The sequence below is a fragment of the Alligator mississippiensis genome, chromosome 5, assembly GCF_030867095.1.
Source record: "Alligator mississippiensis isolate rAllMis1 chromosome 5, rAllMis1, whole genome shotgun sequence".
Taxonomy (NCBI): Eukaryota; Metazoa; Chordata; order Crocodylia; family Alligatoridae; genus Alligator; species Alligator mississippiensis.
This window is the reverse complement of record NC_081828.1, coordinates 125,607,567-125,628,102: the sequence shown is the minus strand read 5'-3', so window position 1 is coordinate 125,628,102 and position 20,536 is coordinate 125,607,567. Positions and strand designations below refer to the sequence as shown.

The following is a 20,536-nucleotide window of genomic DNA, read 5'->3' as shown; positions in this document are numbered from 1 at the left end:
AGGGTAGTCCCTGCAGCCAAAAAATGAAAGGCATTTTGGATGTAGAGACTATTTTGATTAGATAGTAATGCAGGGATTTCAAATTACTTGCATAATGTACAGTATGTGCAAGTACACAACACAAGCATGGTCTCCAGTGGTGGCAGACTAGCAAATTAAGTCACTGAACACTATTATGCTTCAGGGAATTTAAGGCCAAAATGAAGTAAACAAACATCTTCTTTGCTGTAACTTAAAACAAAATTCTCAGCTTTATAACCCCACATGGTGTAATTGTATGTGAACAAAGAAAATGGTCCCTAAGTTTCTGTGATTTAGGAAATTTAAAAAAGTAGAGAACTCTAGCACATGAAGCATACTTTCTCAGCAAATACTGCAGAAAGCTAGGAAACAACAAAAATGGCACCACTTGTTTATGGCCATATAATAGCCTAAATGATATGATAAAGAGCACACAAATTCACTAGGTGAATCAAAAGGAACTGTGATAAAGTGTACAAGAGCAGTAAGATGTATGTCATGTACTTAATTATGTGTGCTCCCCATTGTTTAGCAGTACACTTTAAAATTACTAGATTATAGTCACTTCAGATAAAATTCAACCTTCATGTGTCATGAAGACCCTATTTAGAGAGTTTTAGTAATGCATAGACCTCATCTGAGGAAAGTAATTTCACTCTGTACACTTACAGTCTCATTTCTATTACTTACTTTTTAAAATAATACAATATATAATATTTCTAATGCAACAATTTTATTGCCAATATTAACTATACATATCTATAGCTGTGATATGCAGCTTTACTACCACCACCAGCATGAACAAAGGCAAACTGAGGATTAATTCATAAACAGAAGGATGACAAAGAAACGAGCACTGGCTTTGCTCGGTACTTTAGGCCAGGTTGCCAGCTGATGTAAACTGGTATCATTCTATTGATATCAATGGAGAAAAGCCAATTTATGTTACCTGGGAGGCCAGCCTTCTCTCATTTATAAAGAGAAAGGAGTATACTGCAAGAGTGAGCAGAAGAGCTCACAGACATTTCACATACAGCCTGTATTGTACATATAATATAGAGGAGTTGAACTAAATGGAGGCTACAGTTTCAACAATAAGGCATAGAACTTAGTCATAGTTCACAATTTGACTCAGGACACTGCATTTTTTACCTTAAAGCGTCAAATACTAGAAAGGGAACTTTTATTCATAGTTTTATCAGAGAAAAATAAGACTTATTTTTCCATGAAGTATTTTGAAGATTCATTTCCATTGGGTAAATGAAAATAAGAACATTGGAAGAAAGAAAAATTACTGAATTTTTGCTGACCTAAGATTACATTCTTCATACTTTCTTTCTTTTGGATCATTATCTCACAAGGTAATCTTGGAAATAAAATGTTTAAAGCCCAGATGTTTTCTCTCTGTTGGAACAACTAATGACAAACAAAGTAACTATGCTTCAGAGTAACAGAATAGCACACTGAAAACTTTAAAAAAAAAGTCTGAGGATTTGCTTAACTGACTGAACTAACCCTAAAGAAGCTGATACACACATGACCTTTATGTGTGTAACTGATAAAATAACCAGTTTCTAACAAGATAGATAAAACCATATAGTCAGTTTCACAACTGGCATTTATTGTTACATTTACTAATTTAGGGCTGAAGTCACCAAGATACTTAAAGATTCCCAGTGAAAAAAAAAGACTACTCACAGGTTTAGAAGCAACTCATATGCTTAAAGCAGCTTACTGAATCAAGAACTGGGTAGTTTAATAAGCTGGATTCATATTTACATGCAAGCGTCTAATAGCGGTCTCAATTTGGCCTCATATTATTGTAACAAAGATGTATTCCTTTTGCCATTTTCTTTCTGGCTACAGACAGAAAGATGTTCAGTGTGTGGGTAATTTACAGAAATTTGTTTTAAACCCTACTTGGGAATATATACAAGTCTTTGAACAACATCAACATCAGTGGCATTCCACATCATCACAGACATGCTTGAGAGGATGGACAATGCTATTTTTTCATCTCCAAGATTGCGCTGCCTGGTCCTCTGTGCTTAGCACTGCAGATATTGCAGAACTGAACTGGGAAAGCCTGCAAGTAAAAAAAAATGCGTCTTCAGTTACGACGTATTTTGCAGAAATCCATATGAAAATTATTTGCCCAAATTAGAATTTCAGAAGGGTAATGCAACGAACTCATGATTTTACCTTGTTTGATTCTTTATGTGCAAGTTAAATTTTCCTTCAAAATGTCCCACTGTGTCTAGGCATTAAAAAGCCCATTACAACACTGACTAGCAGCCATGTAGCTGAAATTCCAAGGTCTAAAAGCTAAGCCAAGAAGCATTAAAGCAGTAGAGAACCCTACATAAGTTTTTGTCAGTCAATTTTTTACTAAAGCCCCTAAATGGACAAGATCATAATTTTAGACCAACTCTTTGAGTGAATAAACACAGGTTGGCAATTTACTAGTCACAGTAAATACAGCTGGTAAGTACATGTGATCAAACTGCCAACAAACAATTATTTTCTTAAGAGGAAAAATGTAAGATCTTATTCTGGGACTACTCTAGTAAAATAAAAATGTATGCCATTTAAACAAACGGTATGCAACGTGTGAATACAAAAATACTTTGGGTACAGACCGATAAAACAACTTTATCAATATCAAAGGATACTGATACCTAGGATGATCATAAGCAAATTAGGGACACCCAGGACACTGCCCCTGCTCAAGCCACCAGTGCTGCTGCATGCAGCAACAAAGGCCAGTGGGCAGGGATGTGGATACAGTCCAGCAAGGAGGCGGAGCTGCCTGGCACACCATGCTGCCCTAACACCTCTAATTCTAGGACTTCTATTTAAATTTTAACTAACGGGCCAGGAGTGACCTATGAAATCCAGGACCGTCCCAGCCAAACCAGGATGTATGGGTATCCTACTGATATGAGCTGTTATGATGCAACTCTTACATCTGCATGAGATTCTGTAGTGATACAAATGTAGCAAAACCACTCCAACCCTCCTTCACTTGGGGTCAAAGTTAGGGTGATTTAACTACCTTGTATTACTGCAGGATCATGAAGACATAATAGACTATGCACAGTCCCAAGCTGCAGCTTACTCTCTCCTTTTGAAGTGGCTAAAATATACATCCATTCATAACCTTAGTTCATTTGCTACATTAATTTTACCATGTTATTTGTCAAGAGGGAATACTTCTTTAGACCCGTGTTTCTCAGCCAAAGGTTGGGTAGGTGGGACTTCAACTCATTTGAAAATTTTCATTAATGATTAATATAATATGAAAATGCATATAAACTTAAAAATACACTTCTTAGAAAAAAGCGGGGTTTTGTTTTTACCATGGTGGGACCAGGATTTTTTGACAAAATGGTTGGTGAGACTTAAGGTGCAAAAGGTTGAGAACTACTGCTTTAGACAACAGCTTTGCTTTCCAGGGAAACAGACCCAGATGGAAAACATCTTAACTTCCAGTTGCTGTGCTTGCTTTGATGCTTTTATTTCTAAATTCTAACCCAATTATGCACATAAGTTATTTTTGCGTTTCTGCTTCACAAACAAAATATGATTACTCTGGCAAAGGAAAATAACCTCAGCAAAAAAAAAACTAAAAACAAATAAAATGATTAAAAGTCATTAACTGAAAATAATTTTTTTCTTTTCCAGGTCAATAACCAATGCATACAACTTGCTCAAGAAATTATTTTTATGGCATGTAAGTAATTAAATCATGTTTTAAGCTTGAAGCTGTAACAGAAAGGTTTCATCAAATATAAATGGACTTCATTCATTTCATACCTTTTAGATGCATTTCATATTCAAGATGACAGAAAGCCAAAATATTTCTCTTGTCCAAGAGCATAAATTTTTATTTTAAATTGTGTGTATTTTGCTTTGGATTAACCACTGCTCTCTGAAACGCACACTGAGATAGAGTCAGGAATAATTACTATAATCACGTTATAAAACCTGATAAACCTACGCCCTTCTCTGTGGATGGGAACAGTAAATCATTTGTCCTTTTGTCTTTGACGAAGGTGATACAGAGATTAAGTTGGTTGCTTACTGTGTTAGGTACAGGGAGGCAATCTTTGTGAAACATATGTCTGCAGTGGAAAACCATCACGCTGATAGATTTGGATGCATCTGCAAGTGGGAAGCAAAGAAATATGTTATAAAAAGGACAGTGAAACAGACTTGATAGCTTATAATATATGTTACCCATGCAAAAGCTACTGATGTGCTCTATTATATGTACGTTTTAGGTACACTTTCAGATCAATTTATTTTTAAAAAATTACAGATTAATAGGTGGTACAAGTAGTGCCACTTATAGTTACTGCTGCCCAATACACTTATAACACCCTTTTGTCTCAATGCTTAAAGCTTTCTGCTCAGTCTGTTTAGACTCAAGTTTTCAAAGCCAGAGGTCTGCCTAATGCTGATTTTTGAGGTATTTTCATCTAAAATAGTGCAGTTACTTTGAGAACAAGAGGCATTTGCACGCATGTAAGCACCGCTGTCTGGGCGCTTTGAACAGCGCCTGGCACTGTGTCGCTTGCAGTTGTATAATCAGTGAAACGTGCATCAGCACAAAGAATGGTGGTGGTCCACTTTCGCACTAAAGCATGTTGGAGGTGCTTCAGTTTAAAAGCGCACCGCTGCCATTTTCTCTGCGCTGATGCACATTTTGCCATTTATACAACTGCAAGTGGCGTAGTGCGCATCAGCTCCCATGTGGAGCAGACTCTATTAATCAAGTATGTTCCAAAGCAGCAGATCTCTGGCATGTCCAAGAACTAAAATATATGTGTATAAATGCCCAAGGTTAGGACACCTTAGCTGGACATGTGCTCAGGACTACTCTAAGGAAGCTGCATCACCTCATTTCTGGGTTGGCAGATATGGAGCAGAAGCAACTGGATGGGGCAGGCTTCATAGAGGAACTCCTGGGTATGGCCTGAGGGGAGCACAGACGAGCCGTGGGGTGGACCTTGGAATACTGGTCCAAACATGAACAAATCATAAGCCTATGCATATTACCCGGACCATGTCACTTCTCACAGAGTATCACCATCTCTGTCGCTCAGGATAGGGGGCAAAAACCAAGTAAACCAACGTCACGGAGTTGTCCTTCTCTGGTAGATTTTCTATCACCACTAAAGTGTAGGACAAGTCTTTGGTGGCAGGCAGCACAGCAAAGTTCTGGCATGATTCTTGCCTATAGGCTGACGAAAACATTCCATGCTCAATTCTTCTAAAGCACATTAATTTAGTAAGAAGACGAAAACTAAAAAACTGAATTGAAAGTGCTTTGCTTCTTCTAACGACACCACTGTGCTCCATACCTCATTTTTTCCATCAGAGAGAAAATCAGCTTATTCACCTATTAGGCATAAGTATTCCCATTTGTGGATAGCAAGCCAATGGATACTGTACTAGTTTAAGCTATAACATTTCTACCCTCAGGAAAAATTTAACAAACAAAAACAACTCCAAAGAAAAATAAAAAAACACACCTGCTGTATCACAACTATGTACACTATCCATTACCATACATCTTTATAAAATAATATATTTTAAAATTTCTATTTTCTTATGCTAAAAGTGCATAAGTTGCTTTAGATGTCATAGTATTGACTGAGCCAAAAGTTTTCAGAAGTTCAGATAAGGGCTAGGGACAGAAATTACACATAAGCTGGGATAAGCGATTGGAAACCAGTTCAAATCTGTAACGCAGACGTTCAGTGCACATAAACAGCTTTCAAAATGGCCAAAATCAGTTTAACGTAAACCTGGATGGATGTAGTATCTGACTTCACTGATTTAGGTTAAATCAGTTTATTGAACTTCTGTCCCAGATCCCCTCCAGATTCAAGTTAGCTCACGGTCCCCCAGCATCCCAGGATGCACCTCCCGCACAAACCTCCCTTTGCAGGGTGGGCAGGCTAGCCTTAGCCCAAGTTGTCTGCTAGAGCTGAGCAGGGAAGTGTGCTCTAGTGCCCTCAGGCTTCTGGTTGGGCCACTGCAGGCATGCAGCTATTTCCAGAATTAAAAGTGAAAGTCTGTTCATTTGTTTATCAGTTCAATCTACGGAGCTTAGACTAACACGAAAAGATTGACTCAATTCATCTTTGGGTTTTTCGACTGTCTGTACTTAGTCAAGAGGTTTATTCCATGAACAATAAGAAGAACCATGTTCCACAGTTGGCAAAATGAACCCTCCAACCAGCAAAATTGAAAGGCTTACCACCGACTTAAAGCTGTAGTTTCAGAGGAGGCTACAGAACATCAAGAACCAGTGGTGGCAAATGAAGGCCATGGAGATCCAGAGTTTTGTTGATCTACATGTCATGACAAGCTTCCTTCAAGCAATAAAAGCTTTACATGGGCCATGTTCCAGTGGCCCAACTCCCTTGCAATCCCAGGATGGTTCCACCATTCTCACTGATACGTATCCATGGAACAGCGCTGGAAGGAGCATTTCAAGATTCTACTCAACTGTAAATGAGGTCTCAACTGCCACCACTGAGGCCATCCCTCAACCCCAAGTATTAGAATCTCTTGCTGATCCCTGATCCTTCAAGGAGCATGCCATCACTTAGACCAAGAAGGTGCCAGGACCAGAGGGCATTCCCACAAAGGTTTTCAAGCCAATGGAACAGCACTAGTGCAAAAACTTCACCAACTTCTCATCAATATATAGGTTGATGAGGAAGCTACACCTGACTTAAAGAATGCTAACATTGTGACCATCTTCAAGAAAGGGGACAAGTCAGTATGTGGGAACTACTGAGGCACTGTCCTCCTCTCCATTGCTGGGAAGATTCTTACTCGCACCCTTCTGAATTGCCTCCTCCCCCTTGCCAGAGATGTCCTTCCAGAATCCCAGTGTGGCTTTAGACCATTGTGGGGTACCACCGACATGATTTTTGTTGCACGACAGGTCCAGGAGAAGCTGTAGAGAGCAACACTAGGAGCTGTTTATGGCATGCGTTGATCTACCCAAGGCCTTGAACTCCATCAATTGTGAAGATCCTGGATAGGTTTGGTTGTCCACTGAAGTTCACCAGCATTCTCAGGCTACTCCATGATGGAATGAGTGCCACAGTCCTTTGCAATGGATCAGAGACAGACCCATTTACAATCTGTACTGGTGTTAAGCAGGGCTGTGACACCACCCCCAACACTTTTTTTCCATCTAGCTTGCTGAGATTTTGATTCTCATCCATGACCTTCTTCCTCCCGGAATTGGGGTTAAGTATTAAATTGATGGCCAGCTTTCCAACCTGAGGTACCTTCACAGCAAAACAAAAGTTACCAAGACTGGCATCACCGATCTTCAGTACACTGATGACTGTTATCCTTACACACATTGAGACTGATCTGCAGTCCACCCTTGACCTTTTTTCAGGTGTCTATCTTAGCCTGGGACACTCAATTAATATTGGGAAGACCAAGATGCTTTATCAGCCTGTCCCAGCACAAGTTGCACCATTGAGCATTTCCTATACCTTGGCAGCCACCTCTCCCAGTCAGTCAGTCCTGATATAGAAATAGAACATATCATTTTAAGAAAGCAGCTTTGCCATGTCTTTATTGACCAGGATTTGCAGATAGAAACTAGGATCCCGGTCTACAGTGTGGTGTATATGGGACGACCACTGCACCAATGCCAGCATTCTCCCTGCAGTTAACATAACCAGCACTGAGTCAAAGATCATGAAACACCAACTCCACTGGGCTGGCCACTGTGCGTGGATGGCTGACACTTGTCTCCCAAAGCAAATCCTCTTCTTTCAACTCAATCACGGTAAAAGGACCGTGGAGGACAGGAGAAGCGCTACAAGGACACCCTGAAAGCATACCTTAAGAAGGGTGTAGTTTGAAGCTGTGTTGTTCAAAGGACATAGGCAGACAAGGTTCTACAAGGTAAATCTGATATTTATTATACCAACTCAAATAGTTGGAAAAATTTCTCTTAGCAAGCTTTCGGGTTTGAAAACCCTTTGCCAGGCTGTTGTGGAGTACTATTTCAATTACTATACTCCACAACAGAACCATTGGCATTCCTGGATCTTACAGCTGCAACTTCAGAAATGTAATACATCTCATCCAATGCACCAAATGTCCTGATGGAAAATAGGTAGGAGAGACCAAACAACAGCTGTGTGCCAGAATGAAATCTATTAAAGATAGGAATACCCAATTACCAGTGGGGGCACATTTCTCAGAAGAAAATCACCTTCTCTACAATCTCTCAGTTCTAATCCTTAAAGAGAATTTACAAAACACTTTTCACAGATGAACCTATGAACTTCACTTCATCAATCTCCTGGATACAAAAAATCATGGACTAAATATACACATTGGATTTATGACACATTATAACCAGCCTCACATCTTAGTCCCCAGGTACCTCTCCACTACTTACCAGCTACATTCATTCCCTATTCCTCCCCTGCCCCCCGCCCCCGCCAAGCCTGTCTCACCCACTGACTTCTCCATTTACATCTTCACTGACTGGCTTTCTTGCATGAATACCAGCCTCTGGTTTCTTTATTATTCATTCCTTCCAGTAAGAGCACACACCAACTGCAGATGCTTCATCAGCCTGATGAAGGGTTTTTAAACCCAAAAGTATGCTAAAAATTTTTTTTCCAATTATTTCAGTTGGTCAAAAGATATCAGATTTGCCCAAAGAACCTTGTCTATCTTAATAAGGTTGGCATTAACCTTACAAACTGGGAAGTGCTAGCTGGTAACAGGTCTCAGTTGCGCTGTATCATCTATCAAACTATAGCACACTTCAAAGAAAACCGTCTTGCTCAGGAAGCTGAGAAATGGAAGAGGCGGCAAGAAAGTGCACAACATCCCTGCCAATAGCTGTGCACCTCCCATGGCACTACCTGTCACATCTATGGAAAAAAAAACTTGCACAGCACAGATTGGACTCTTCAGCCATCTTAAAACTCACCAATCATTTCCCCCGCCCCAGCAGATGATATCCTCATATTGAAGGATAGCCAAAGACTTAGCCAAGAGGTTTACTCCAAAAACAGTAAGCTTTTGATTTCTTTTTCCTCAGCAAATGTCCTACCTGAAGGAAGTATAGGTGAGAGGCATGATTCACAGATGTTCTCCTCTGAAAGAAAAAACATATTAAAAAAGTTGAAAGACAACAAAGGTTATGTTTATTACCTCTGCCACAGAAATAACTGTAGAAAAGTACCTCCAGGACCTAATGCTCCATGCTACTCTGAGGAATTGTTTGAAATACTCTATGTAATCTATTATTGATGTAAGTATGGAACAGAAGCAGCAGAGTTATTAAGAAGACATGTTTTAAGGTACTCAGATTCTGTAGTGAATGGACAATTTAAGAACCTAAACTGACAGATCAGAAGACCCAAGAAGAGCTGTGAAAGAGCAAAAGAATGGTTACTGTTTCACATGAAATGTTCTGAAACTGTACATATGCATCATTAATCATGTACACATGCATGTACAGGCAGTCCTTGACTTATGTTTCGAGTTACAATGTTTTGCACTTACAATATTTATAAATTGACACCGTTTCAAGTTCCTGACGTCAGTTTTGACTTTGCAACACTTGATCCAATGTGACACCACGCCAGCGAACAAGTTTGCTGCATCACCCATCCCCCTGAAGAACATCTGTCCAAACTTCCTTGGACGCTTTGTTTAAGAAAGCGGACAAGGCTCCAGAAAAACCTGCAGCCAAGAACCCTTCAAAAAGTCCAACAAAGTCACCTCAAAGAAGTCCTTCCAAATTAATATGATTGCTATTTACAATATAAATACATTAATGTAGCTATATTACTCATCTATAATTGATCAAGTACAAAATTCTGGGGTATTTTTGGTAAAAATAGGGTATTGGGCCTCAGTTCAGGAACCAACCCCATTTATAACATTGTTTCTTATGAGAAAACTGGTTCTGAGTTATAACGTTTCGACTTAAGACACAGTTTTCAGGAACCAATTGTGTCGTAAGTCCAAAGACTGCCTATATCAGGAACTCTGCTCTTCAATCTATATTTTTTCTAACTTTCTAAGCTTAGAATTACTTTCCCCCTCATTCCCTTCATTGGCATTTTAAAATATGTTTCTCTCTCTCTAAACATTGTATTACAATTCCTTGTTTAGTTAATGTTTTGATTAACTGAATGCTTGTGTAGGCATGTACAGCTGTTTGCACCCCTTGAAGGTTACAGAACCCAAGATGCAATGTTTTATATCATAATCTGAGCAGAAACTACTCAAGTCAAGATAAAACAGTAGAGGCTAGGATCTGTGCTAACCAGAGGCATTATTTCCCCATTAAAAAAAGAGGCTTGGCTGCATTCTACTCCATGTTTTACAAGTTGCATGCAATATCTGGGTCTTTGGTAAACTTCCACTGGAACCCTTTGTTGGCTACCTCTGATCAGCATATAAAGCACATAGCTTTAAATTTTTGAAGGCTACCATATTTCATTTGAACTCACCATCCACAAGGACTCCTTTCATTTGAGTACGATGCATTTTCTTCAACAGAGAAAGAGAATCAGCCACAAGTATCTTCTTGCACCCCTCACGCAGCAAAATCTAACACACAAAAGAAAACAACTATAAGAGTTATGTAAACCTTTATATACTGAGACAGAGAAAAGCTCCATTATGTCTGGACAAACATCATGAGGACATTCTTAAAACTAATGTAGCAAATGCCTTGCTTATTGCAAATATCATATCAACATCTGAAGCACTCTCAGCATCTTCATTTGCAAGGCTTCCAAAACTGCTGAACTTAAATAGGAGTAGGTGATATTCTCCAGTAATATCCAAGGAAGCAAACTTTTGTAACCATAACCAAATGAAATGGAAAGTTATGATTCATGAAGAAGCCAAAATTTAGGCAGCCTTGTACCAAATGTTAAAAACACTCCTAAATCAATACGAACAATGACTTTGCTTATGTATAATGATCCACAAAAGGTTGTTTTGGAAACACACTTGTAAGTCATTCATGACCAGCAGGTAATGAGAGTATTTAATTTTAAAATCGCCAGCACAAGAAACACTTCACTATCAGACAGAGTAGAGAAAAAGGGATAAAATATTCAAAAACTAGTTCCAAACAAAAAACAGCCAAGTTTCTGATTTTAGAAGGTCAGATCCAGTGTCTTGTAACACAAAAAGGTCTTTCATTACAATGATCCGGTCACTAGCAAACCTCTTGGGTATTATGGTAAATTGAAAATCTTGATAACTTATTTTGAGAATATTTTCAATAAAATGTTGATAAAGAGGTTACAGAAATTTCATGAAAAGTGAGCCAATTTATTTCTCAAGTTTGAAATGCTATTTTCTAACCAACCCATCCCTATACCTTATGTTCAAAAACTGATCAGCTCTACTAATGCTTGAGCATCTAGCTTCTCTGAAACTAATAAAATATGAAATGAGAGGAAATTACATATTTGTCTTTGCACTTGGGATGACTATTGATTTTCTTTTCCAGTAAACAATTCTACCTCTGGACAACATGCTGATAGTCAACCTTGGACAAAAGAACTCTGCTTAGGCATCTAATATAATCTGCAAAGTAGGTTATGCAAACAATCAATAAGTGAATGAATGTAGCAGAGAGAACTGATTCTTCAGATGTGTTATCTACCTGAGCACCATTTTTGGTGTGCATGTCCCATGTCTGAGGACAGCACTGTTTGGCTAGTAGTGCTCATGGGTCACACCTGTGCTCTAGAATATCCCAATACTCACTCCTTCACAAGGATGTAAGTAGTAGAGGGGCCTCAGTCATCTTTCAGTACCCTCAACAGTACAGAATCCCATGAGACTAGGGCTTTGTATTAGTATAAGGTGACAGGTTGTGGATAAGATAGTTTCAAAGAACCAGTTACTATATGGCCATACATACTGTATTCCTGATTCTTTCTTTTGAGTGATTATTCACACAGATTATACTAATAGAAAGTTTCCCACAAAGCACTTCATCACCAAACCTGATTCCAAGATGTTCTTTTCTCATAAGATCCTTTCTGTACAAATTACCATACAAGCAGTAGCTTTCTCACAATTAGCTCTCTCCCATGGCTCTACCTCCACAAAAAAATGGGACAGAGAAATTTTCCTATAGTGCCTCACCATTTCTAGTCTCTTACATCCTTCAGAGTACATCCAGAGGCAGTCTCTCTCCTTTCATGAACGCTTCCCCTCACTCTACCCAACCTGTACTTTTATCAAACGCTAGGTAAAAAAGTAAAGAGAAAAAGAAGATACAAGTCCCTACGTTTTCTTCTAGGTCCCCCTCAAAAAGACATTTATTAATGTACTACAAGCAATATGCATTCCCAACACTAACAAGAATCCTTTAGCTCTTATTTTAGTTCAAATTTGTTTTCCACCAACATGTTATTTAAACAGTAGTGCTGAATTTCCAGAAAATAATAAAAGATTTACCATTATTTCTTAGTAGAAGTCCCACTTATTCTCTAATGCATTTCATTAGATGGACATTACTGTCTGGCAATAATAGTAATTCCAGGCCTGGAATCAATGGGTCTTGAATTATACAGAATTACATATTACTGCAAGAAAAAGGGCATTTCATTTTCTACAATGTGAAGCATGTTTATGCAAATATGACAAACCTAAGTAACTCCCAAGTTCCCTTTTCTCTATTCTGCATGGAAGGTTTAGAATAATTAACCTCCATGTGCTTTCCAAAGAGAAGTCTTGGTCACAATTTCAAGTATAACAATCTTACAGATGAAATGTGTTAAGGGACCAATTGTCTCTTTTGACTGTACTGCAGAGATGCACAACATATTGAACTGGACCATTTTCAGCTGTAGAGCTAACTGAAAGTGTATCACAGCAGCTTGATTTCACAGCTAAGTGAACAGTGAACACAAGCCTCCCTCTCAAAATATCTATAAAGAAAAAAACCTGTGAAACTGGACCCCCCCCAAGTGACAGTTGTATTATTTAATATTAGATACAACACAAACCTTTCTGATGGTTCAAAATGAGCTGAATCTAGTTACACAAAGCATTGCAATTTACAGAGCAACATTTCTCTCTCTTTTATTCTAAAGAGATCTTGATGATTCTGACCTGTGGATTTTTCCTTTCCATTCATTTCACCCAAGGACTCCAGAAGAAGGCATTTAACCACAGAATAACTACATCAGCTTATAAAAAGTGACTTGAGGCTTTATAAAGGAATAGCTGATGGACATGAATTTGCACATTTATAGAACCGCCTCATTTAAAATGTTCTACGTATTTAAGCTCTAGCATAGAGATTGATTACTTATATTTCAGATATGCAAATTAGTTACCCTATCTTCATCACTATATGTAGTGTGTTCTCACTGCTAACTGTGATTACTGAAAACTGTATTTGCTTACGTACCAAAAATAAGTTGAACTATTAAATTATCAGCAGGAAACAAACAAACAAACAAAAAAAAAAGAGTTCTATATCAAAAAATGCAGAATGTATAACAGTGTTACAAATCAAGAAGCTTTTGAGTAGATATGCTTTTGGACTTTAGGAAACCCTTACATGACTAACTGGAATCTTTAAAATAAATTAAAAAAGGTGGAGGAAAAGTAATAGTGAAAAATAGATAAGAAATAAACAAATATCTCGCCTCCACAATATAAAGTATGTTAAGAGTTTTCATATCAGGTCAAACTTTATTCTGTTAATAAGTGAACAGAATAGGCAGCTACCATTATAAGAAAAAGAAGAAGAAAAAAAATCCCACTGCAAAGAGGAGCTACATTAGAGCTCAGATTTCTTCTGAGAGGGGTGCAGGGAGTTCAAAGATGACCTGGCTAAATTTAATAGCTATACATAGAGAAAAAAAGCAGTGGGGAGCAGAGGGAAAAAAAAAAAGAACGTGCCTGAATGGACCACTCGGCACTAAAAGGCCAAGATAAAGACAGGTTTTATAAGCCAAGATTGGGCTGAACTAGCCCAAAGTAAAATGGAATAGATCTACAAAGAAGCCATAAGTGTAGCAGAATCCCATTCTTTTTAGGGATGAAATAAGAGCCAGAAGATTATTCCTCTGCAGAAAACGCATCATCCAACCCAACTTTTTTTCCTCCATAGAGAAAGATGCGATTGAAAGTGGAAAAAATAGGAGAAGGAAAGAGTGGGGCGGAAAAGTGATAAAACTGATACAGTACCTTTTACCCAATTTAATAAAAGCCTCAGAAACAAAGTAATTTATATTGAAATGGAACAACAATTTCACCTTCTGTTTCAACTATGTTATGTTGCATTTGAGAAGGTGCTACTGGTTAATTCAATTGCCAGCCACAGATGCTTCGATTTAATCAGTAAAGTCCTGAGTCAGCAAAACAGGTGATCATAGCTTTAAATCCATCCCTAGTCAGAAAAGCATTTCAGGTATGTGGTTAATATTAAGGATATGTCCGAATCCCACAAAATCACTGAGCATGTGCAAGTACTCTGCCAAATCAAAGGCCAAATTTGCAATTTTAAAAAATAAAACTGAAAAACAAAAGGTTCCCAAAATATCTACTACAAAAGGGCAACAAAAAAAACACATCTCATTTAGACACTGCTCCCACAGGTGCTACTGTTGGCTGTTGCTCTTGTGGTAAAGCCCCTAGTGGTCGGACAAAGAGCATATATCAGAAGATTTCTATATCATATTTAGAAAGAAAATAATGGGTGGTTTGTCATGGGTGGCAGAAGATGCTGAATATTTTGATTAGATCAGTCAGAGTTCAGTTGGCAGAGGCCATAAGAAAAAAAAAAAATAAAAAATCAGCTTTCCAGTAAAATGGATAGCTTGTAAAATGACATCTGAAAATAAAATAAAAATAAAATATTTTATAAAAGTAAGGAAAGAATCTTAGAGCAGTAGAGTCTTTTGTATTCTCCTTGTGGGACTGGAGAAAAAAAAAGAATTGGGGGGGAGGTCAATCAAAACTGCATGCACTCTTGCAGTACAAAATGCTATGTCATTTGCTAAAGCCAAAGAGAGACCTATTTTACCAGTGTGGACAAAGGGACATGTTTACAACTGTAAAACAAATGTACAAATAAAGAGATTTTTTGACTCGTCTTCTCTACTGTAACAAAACACTGCTTATGACAGAAGGAGGATACGTTCTTTCACACTGAGCATCTGGAAACTGACCACAGGGCTTCTATTTTAAACCTCAGTCTTCATTTTTAAATGAATACAGGCATAGGGTCACGTAACATTCACTTTGTATGAATCATTCCATCTTCCTTATTTCATATACTCGCTGATGCATGGAACTTAAAAGTAAAATGCAAAGTTTCTGGATATAAAAAAATATAAAATTAAATACTTTGAAAGTTAGCGAGGTAAATGTCAGGGAATGTTATTAGAAATAAATAAAATATACTTTCATCATAATCAACAGCAAGTGTTTCTTTTTAAAAAAAACAGAAGTGGCTTTAATGATACTTACAATACTTTAGAAATGGTGACTTTGACCTAATCTATATAACAGCTTTACTGGCAAAAAGCTTTGGTTAAAGGAAAGATTTTTTTTTAAACTACAGTAAGTATAACCGTAGAAGTCTTATTTTTCCAGCAGGAAAGCTTGAACTGGTATGAGGGAGTTTGTATTTCTAAGGCCCCTGGCAGACATGCAAGTAAAGACACTTTGGGATCTGATGCCTGATCCCCACAATAGCACTTCTTGCCACGCCACATGTACATGACTGAAGCTGTGGTTACAGGGTTGAGAATCAGACGCCAACATGCGTTACTGTCAGTGCAGGAGGAACCTGGGATCATGCTCCCAGGCTCCCCCTGCACCAGCAAGTAGCAAACTCCCACAGCTGGGAGCCCCCTTGGCTAAACCGGGCCAAGCAGCAAGCAGTAAGCTCCTGTGGCTGGGAACCCTGCCAGATGACGGGGCTCCCAGCCATGAGGATGCCCTTCAGGGCTGGGAGCCCAGCTTGCCCACATGTTCAACTAATGGTGGGATAGGAACCAGCCACAAAGTTATTAGGTATCTGTTTGTGTAAAGGTATGTGTATTAGGCATCTATTTGTGTAATAACTTTGGGGCTTGTTCCTTGCTTTATTGTGCTATTAACTGCTTTATTGTGTGGTCGAGTCACAACTTAAGATGTGATTAACTGGTTAATCATGTCTTTTATGTGTAATATGTGCCAGGGCTCTAAGTAAACCAGTATCATTAAAAACAGTATACATTTGAGTGTAAGACCTAATGCTTTCTACTTACTTCATCATCCAAAGCATTCAAAATGTGTGAACATTAATTAAGTATGACCACACTTACTATACATTCTAAGTAACTGGCCACAGAAATATAGGCCAAAGTCTATAGGTGCAAGTGTTTAAAAAGTTAAGCTCTAAAATTACAGGTAGACAACAAAATAAGAGGCTTTATTTTCAGGATTATAGTTCTTCCAGCTCCCATTACCTTTAATATTAGGGAGGAAATGGACCAGTCCGAGGATTTTGGCTCAAAATACACTGTTGGAGGGGAAGGCTTAAGGTTAGTCAGGCACATTTCTGTACTCTTAGTGTTTGACGTTATTCAAACAGTACTTGTAAATGAAAATGACCTAGCTTTCAAAGAGCTTGTTTTAATTAATAAGTTATTTTACCTTTATAGTAGCTGCACATCTTACCAAAGTTTCCATCTGGAAATTTATAATATGCCTAAGGTTGTATTTGTATTAAATAAAATTTAATACAAATGAAACCTTCATTCTACAGAAGAACATTTTATGCTTCTATTTTAATGGAATTGAAAGGTTGCAGCAATATAATAATAAATGCCAACGGCTGGTTGACAAGGAAATACTCTTATGATGCAAGTAAGTACGGTAATTAGTTTTTAAGGTATGCTGTCAATATTATTTTATGTACAGTGTTTAAAGTGTGGTTTTGGCTTTCCATCTTCAAGCAAGGACTCAAGGTTTCAACACATTTGAAAATAAAGCAGGAATTAAAGCAGTAAATTACTGCTTTGTTATAAAAAGCTCAGTGTAACTTGGTGTGCCTGTCAGAGATTTGATTGTGATTTAATTATGCTAAAAATGCCCACAGCAGAATAGTGATTTATCCTCTCTTAAATAAACACTGCTCCTAGGCATGTGTCACTTTTGATGCATGAGTAGACCAATTTTTAAGAGAATGAACAATTTTATAGCTATATAAATTAAAATGAAATCATCAGGAGTCAACGTTATTTAAGATTTAATATTCATCTCATTGAAAGATTCAAGGAGGTGGATATAAAAAACAAGAACTTTAAAGTTGCGGCTTTAGAGGACATTTTATTACATTTAATAATTTTGATAAAATATGGGTAACTCTAGCTTGTCCTTCACCTTGAAGAACTGGCATTGTTTTGAGATGGGTTTCAATCACTGGCTTAGTAACTGAACACAGTGAGACCCCAGATCATTGTCACTATTCTATACTAATCAGCATCCCTAACAACTGAAATGCTTTAATGCATTCTTATACAACTGAAGTTTGAGGAAACATAATATGATATCGAGGGAAAAGTGGTATCATAATTCTTTGGCCTTGATTCAAGGAGGCACTTAAGGAAACACTTAAGTCCATTCCTCTTCAAGATCAGACTTAACTGCATGTTCAACTTTAAGCTCAGAGTTAAGTGGTTTCCTTGAATATGGGCTATATGGGAAGGTGGAGCAAATTTTCTAAACACACACATTTTCAGATCTATTGAGCTTCTTCCAAAACAGAGATAGATAATCTCTTGCTCCAGCATTTGGGTGGACTGGAAAACAAAAAAAGGGGAAAATTTCACAAATGTTCTATTTCAGTTTTTCTTAACAGAATTGGGTAGTTTATTTTATTGCCACTTTTGTTTTTGCTTAGTCAAGCAGCAGTAACATATATGCACAGTTGCATAAAGTCTGAAGTTCAGAATATAAAAAAAAAAAATGTACAAGGTTTGTAAAAGCAATGAAGAGGAACATATAGTGCTAGAGATCAAGGAACAAACTTTTGCAGGTGAGGACGAGTTAAGCACAGAAACAACTGTCACAGACATATATAAGTGCATAGTGTTTTGTGTAACTAGTGAAGTACTAACAACTAAATACACATTAAACTATGAATTTATTACCTAGAATTGCAAGGATTCCTGGTGGCATAAAGATGGGTAAAAATATAACTAGATGATGCTGATGGTGGCACCAGTAAGGTAGAGAATATCTCGGGTTGTCCCTATATCTGGGCTTTTTGGGGCTGTTTGCTTCTCTGAAGTGTTCCAACTATTAGGGATGCACCAATAAAGATTTTTTGGCCAATACCGATGGGTGATAATTAACCAGCAATTTTGGCTGATACCGATTTGATTGCTGATATGCAGCCTGGCAGCTTGGAGAGCAGCATCCGGCTTGTAAACCTGTGGGAGGGAGAGGACATGGCGGGAGGGGTGCAGATTGAGGTCCTCACAGTGAGGGAAGGAGTAGGCAGGCACGTGGTGGGGCAGGGGCAGAGGCAGGTGCTGCCCAGCTGGGGTGGGGCAGGATGCGGGGCAAACTTGTGGGTGGGTGGCTTGTCCAGGGGGCACAGAGGTGGTAGGGATGGAGGGGGAAGCTCTCAGCTGCTGCACGCACCCCCAGGGGGGAGTGGCATATTATCCCTAGATTTGTGCATGGGGCAAGGGTGGGCTGGGGGCCAGGGGCTGCACTGGCCTCTTCTCAGCAAGGGCTGGGCTGGGGCCGCACTTGGGGCTAGCAGGGGTGGGGGCAATGGCAGTGCTGGGTGGGGCGCTATGGGGCGGGCTACAGCCACCTCAACATTTGCCATAGCCCCCTCACAGCCTCCCCTCCTAGTGTTTCTGCCGCCTCCCCTCCCCACCCGCCCTGGACGAGCCACCTGTGGGTCCACCCTATGCCCTACCCCACTTGTTCCCCAACAGGGAGCGCCTCAACCGGCCCCCCATCCCTTATTCCTCCCCCCCCACAAACTTACTAGCCAGATGCTGCTCTCCATGCTGCCCAGCTGTATTCCTGGCTGTGTGTATGCTACCGCTGTATGCATGCACACGGCATTTCTTGGTGACATTAATCAGGTACACTGGCCCCCAAAAAAGCCAATTGCTGATAATGTTAGTTTTCCTTGTATTGGTGCCAATCCGACATGGACTGATATACTGGTTCAGTTCAGCTTTACCCCAGTTAATATTTACATAGTGTGTCTGAAGCACTGGGGGGCGGGGCTGGACTAGACTGGTTGACAGAAAGAGAAATTCAAAATGAGGTTAAAGAAAATGAATCATGGGGAAGAGTGGGAAATTGGCAGTTTACAAAAATGCTTGGGGACAGGAAACAGAAAAATAGAAAAGGACACAGAAGAAATGAAGTCCATGCTCCAGAAAGACTAATGACAGTGTCTCATTTTTCCTTACTGATTTTTAATGATGGTAATGTAAAACTAATAGTCTGAGTGCCAAAAAGCTAAAGATAAATTATAGTCTATCTATACAAACTAATCCAAATTAACCGATCCCCAGTTGCATCAGTACTACAGTAAGTGAAGAGGGTTTTCCAACTACAACATTTGTACTACATAGGCCAACAATGAACAAAATCAACTGTATCTTTAATTCAAAGCATAGCCTTCGTATATATGGTTTCTTGCCAAGTTGTTCAGATACCAAGAGCAGTAAAAAAGCGAACAAAAAACCCCCCTTAAAATACCATATATAAAAAAAGACCATAACTTCAGGTACTGAAGAGCATGTTAGGTTCCCAGTCTGTGCTCACTGCTGCCACACAGTAAGCTGGATAACGTTCAATTTTTCTACCTTACTGAAGGATAAAGGGCTGAGCTGGGATATAAACTCCTCTTTCCAAAAGAAATAAATCAGTCAAATGCAACATTTATACAACACTTGGCTTGACCCTAAACTTCAGTGGGCATCATACCAAAAGGGCAGGAGGAATTTATATATATATATATTAGTAATGAGTAAATTCTTATATTTGTCCATCTGAACGTGTATGTCAATAATATATGATATATATTATATCATATTATATCATACTAACCAACTGCCCATCAGGAATGATGGGGGGGGTGGGGACAGAGTGCTGCCACCCACCACCCCATGCCGCTGCTGTCTCCCAGGAGCAGGGGGAGGGACCTTACCCTGCCATCCCCCTCAGCCAGCACCCTGTGCTTGCACCGCCTGCAGCGCTGGCTTCGCTCCCCTGCTCTGCCATCATGGAGGTGCTCTGCTGCACTGCTGCCACTGCCTCCTGTCCGGAACATTGTTGGAGCACTCTGACTGCTTGTTTCAGACAACCAATCAGAGAACAAATAAAGCATTACAGACAGACAGACAAAGGCTTTTGTAATATTAGAATGGAGTTATCTGAATCTAGTTTTAAATGAATTCACATAAAACCCAAAGCATTTAATTGTACA

At 38.9% G+C, this 20,536-nt stretch overlaps 1 protein-coding gene across 5 annotated transcripts in view; it reads right to left on the bottom strand.

The window, feature by feature from the left end:
- Positions 1 to 735: 735 nt before the first annotated feature.
- Positions 736 to 20,536, bottom strand: part of VPS41 (VPS41 subunit of HOPS complex) — a 166,581-nt gene continuing 146,780 nt past the window's right edge. For all 5 annotated transcript variants that reach the window (XM_006267880.3, XM_014602587.2, XM_059728674.1 and 2 more), the window contains 4 exons: positions 10,551 to 10,650; positions 9,140 to 9,184; positions 4,106 to 4,185; positions 736 to 2,107 (listed from right to left, as the gene is read on the bottom strand). In XM_006267880.3, coding sequence (XP_006267942.1) covers positions 2,027 to 2,107; positions 4,106 to 4,185; positions 9,140 to 9,184; positions 10,551 to 10,650 — 306 coding nt within the window. In that variant the 3' untranslated portion in view covers positions 736 to 2,026. The remainder of the gene's footprint in view (positions 2,108 to 4,105; positions 4,186 to 9,139; positions 9,185 to 10,550; positions 10,651 to 20,536) is intronic.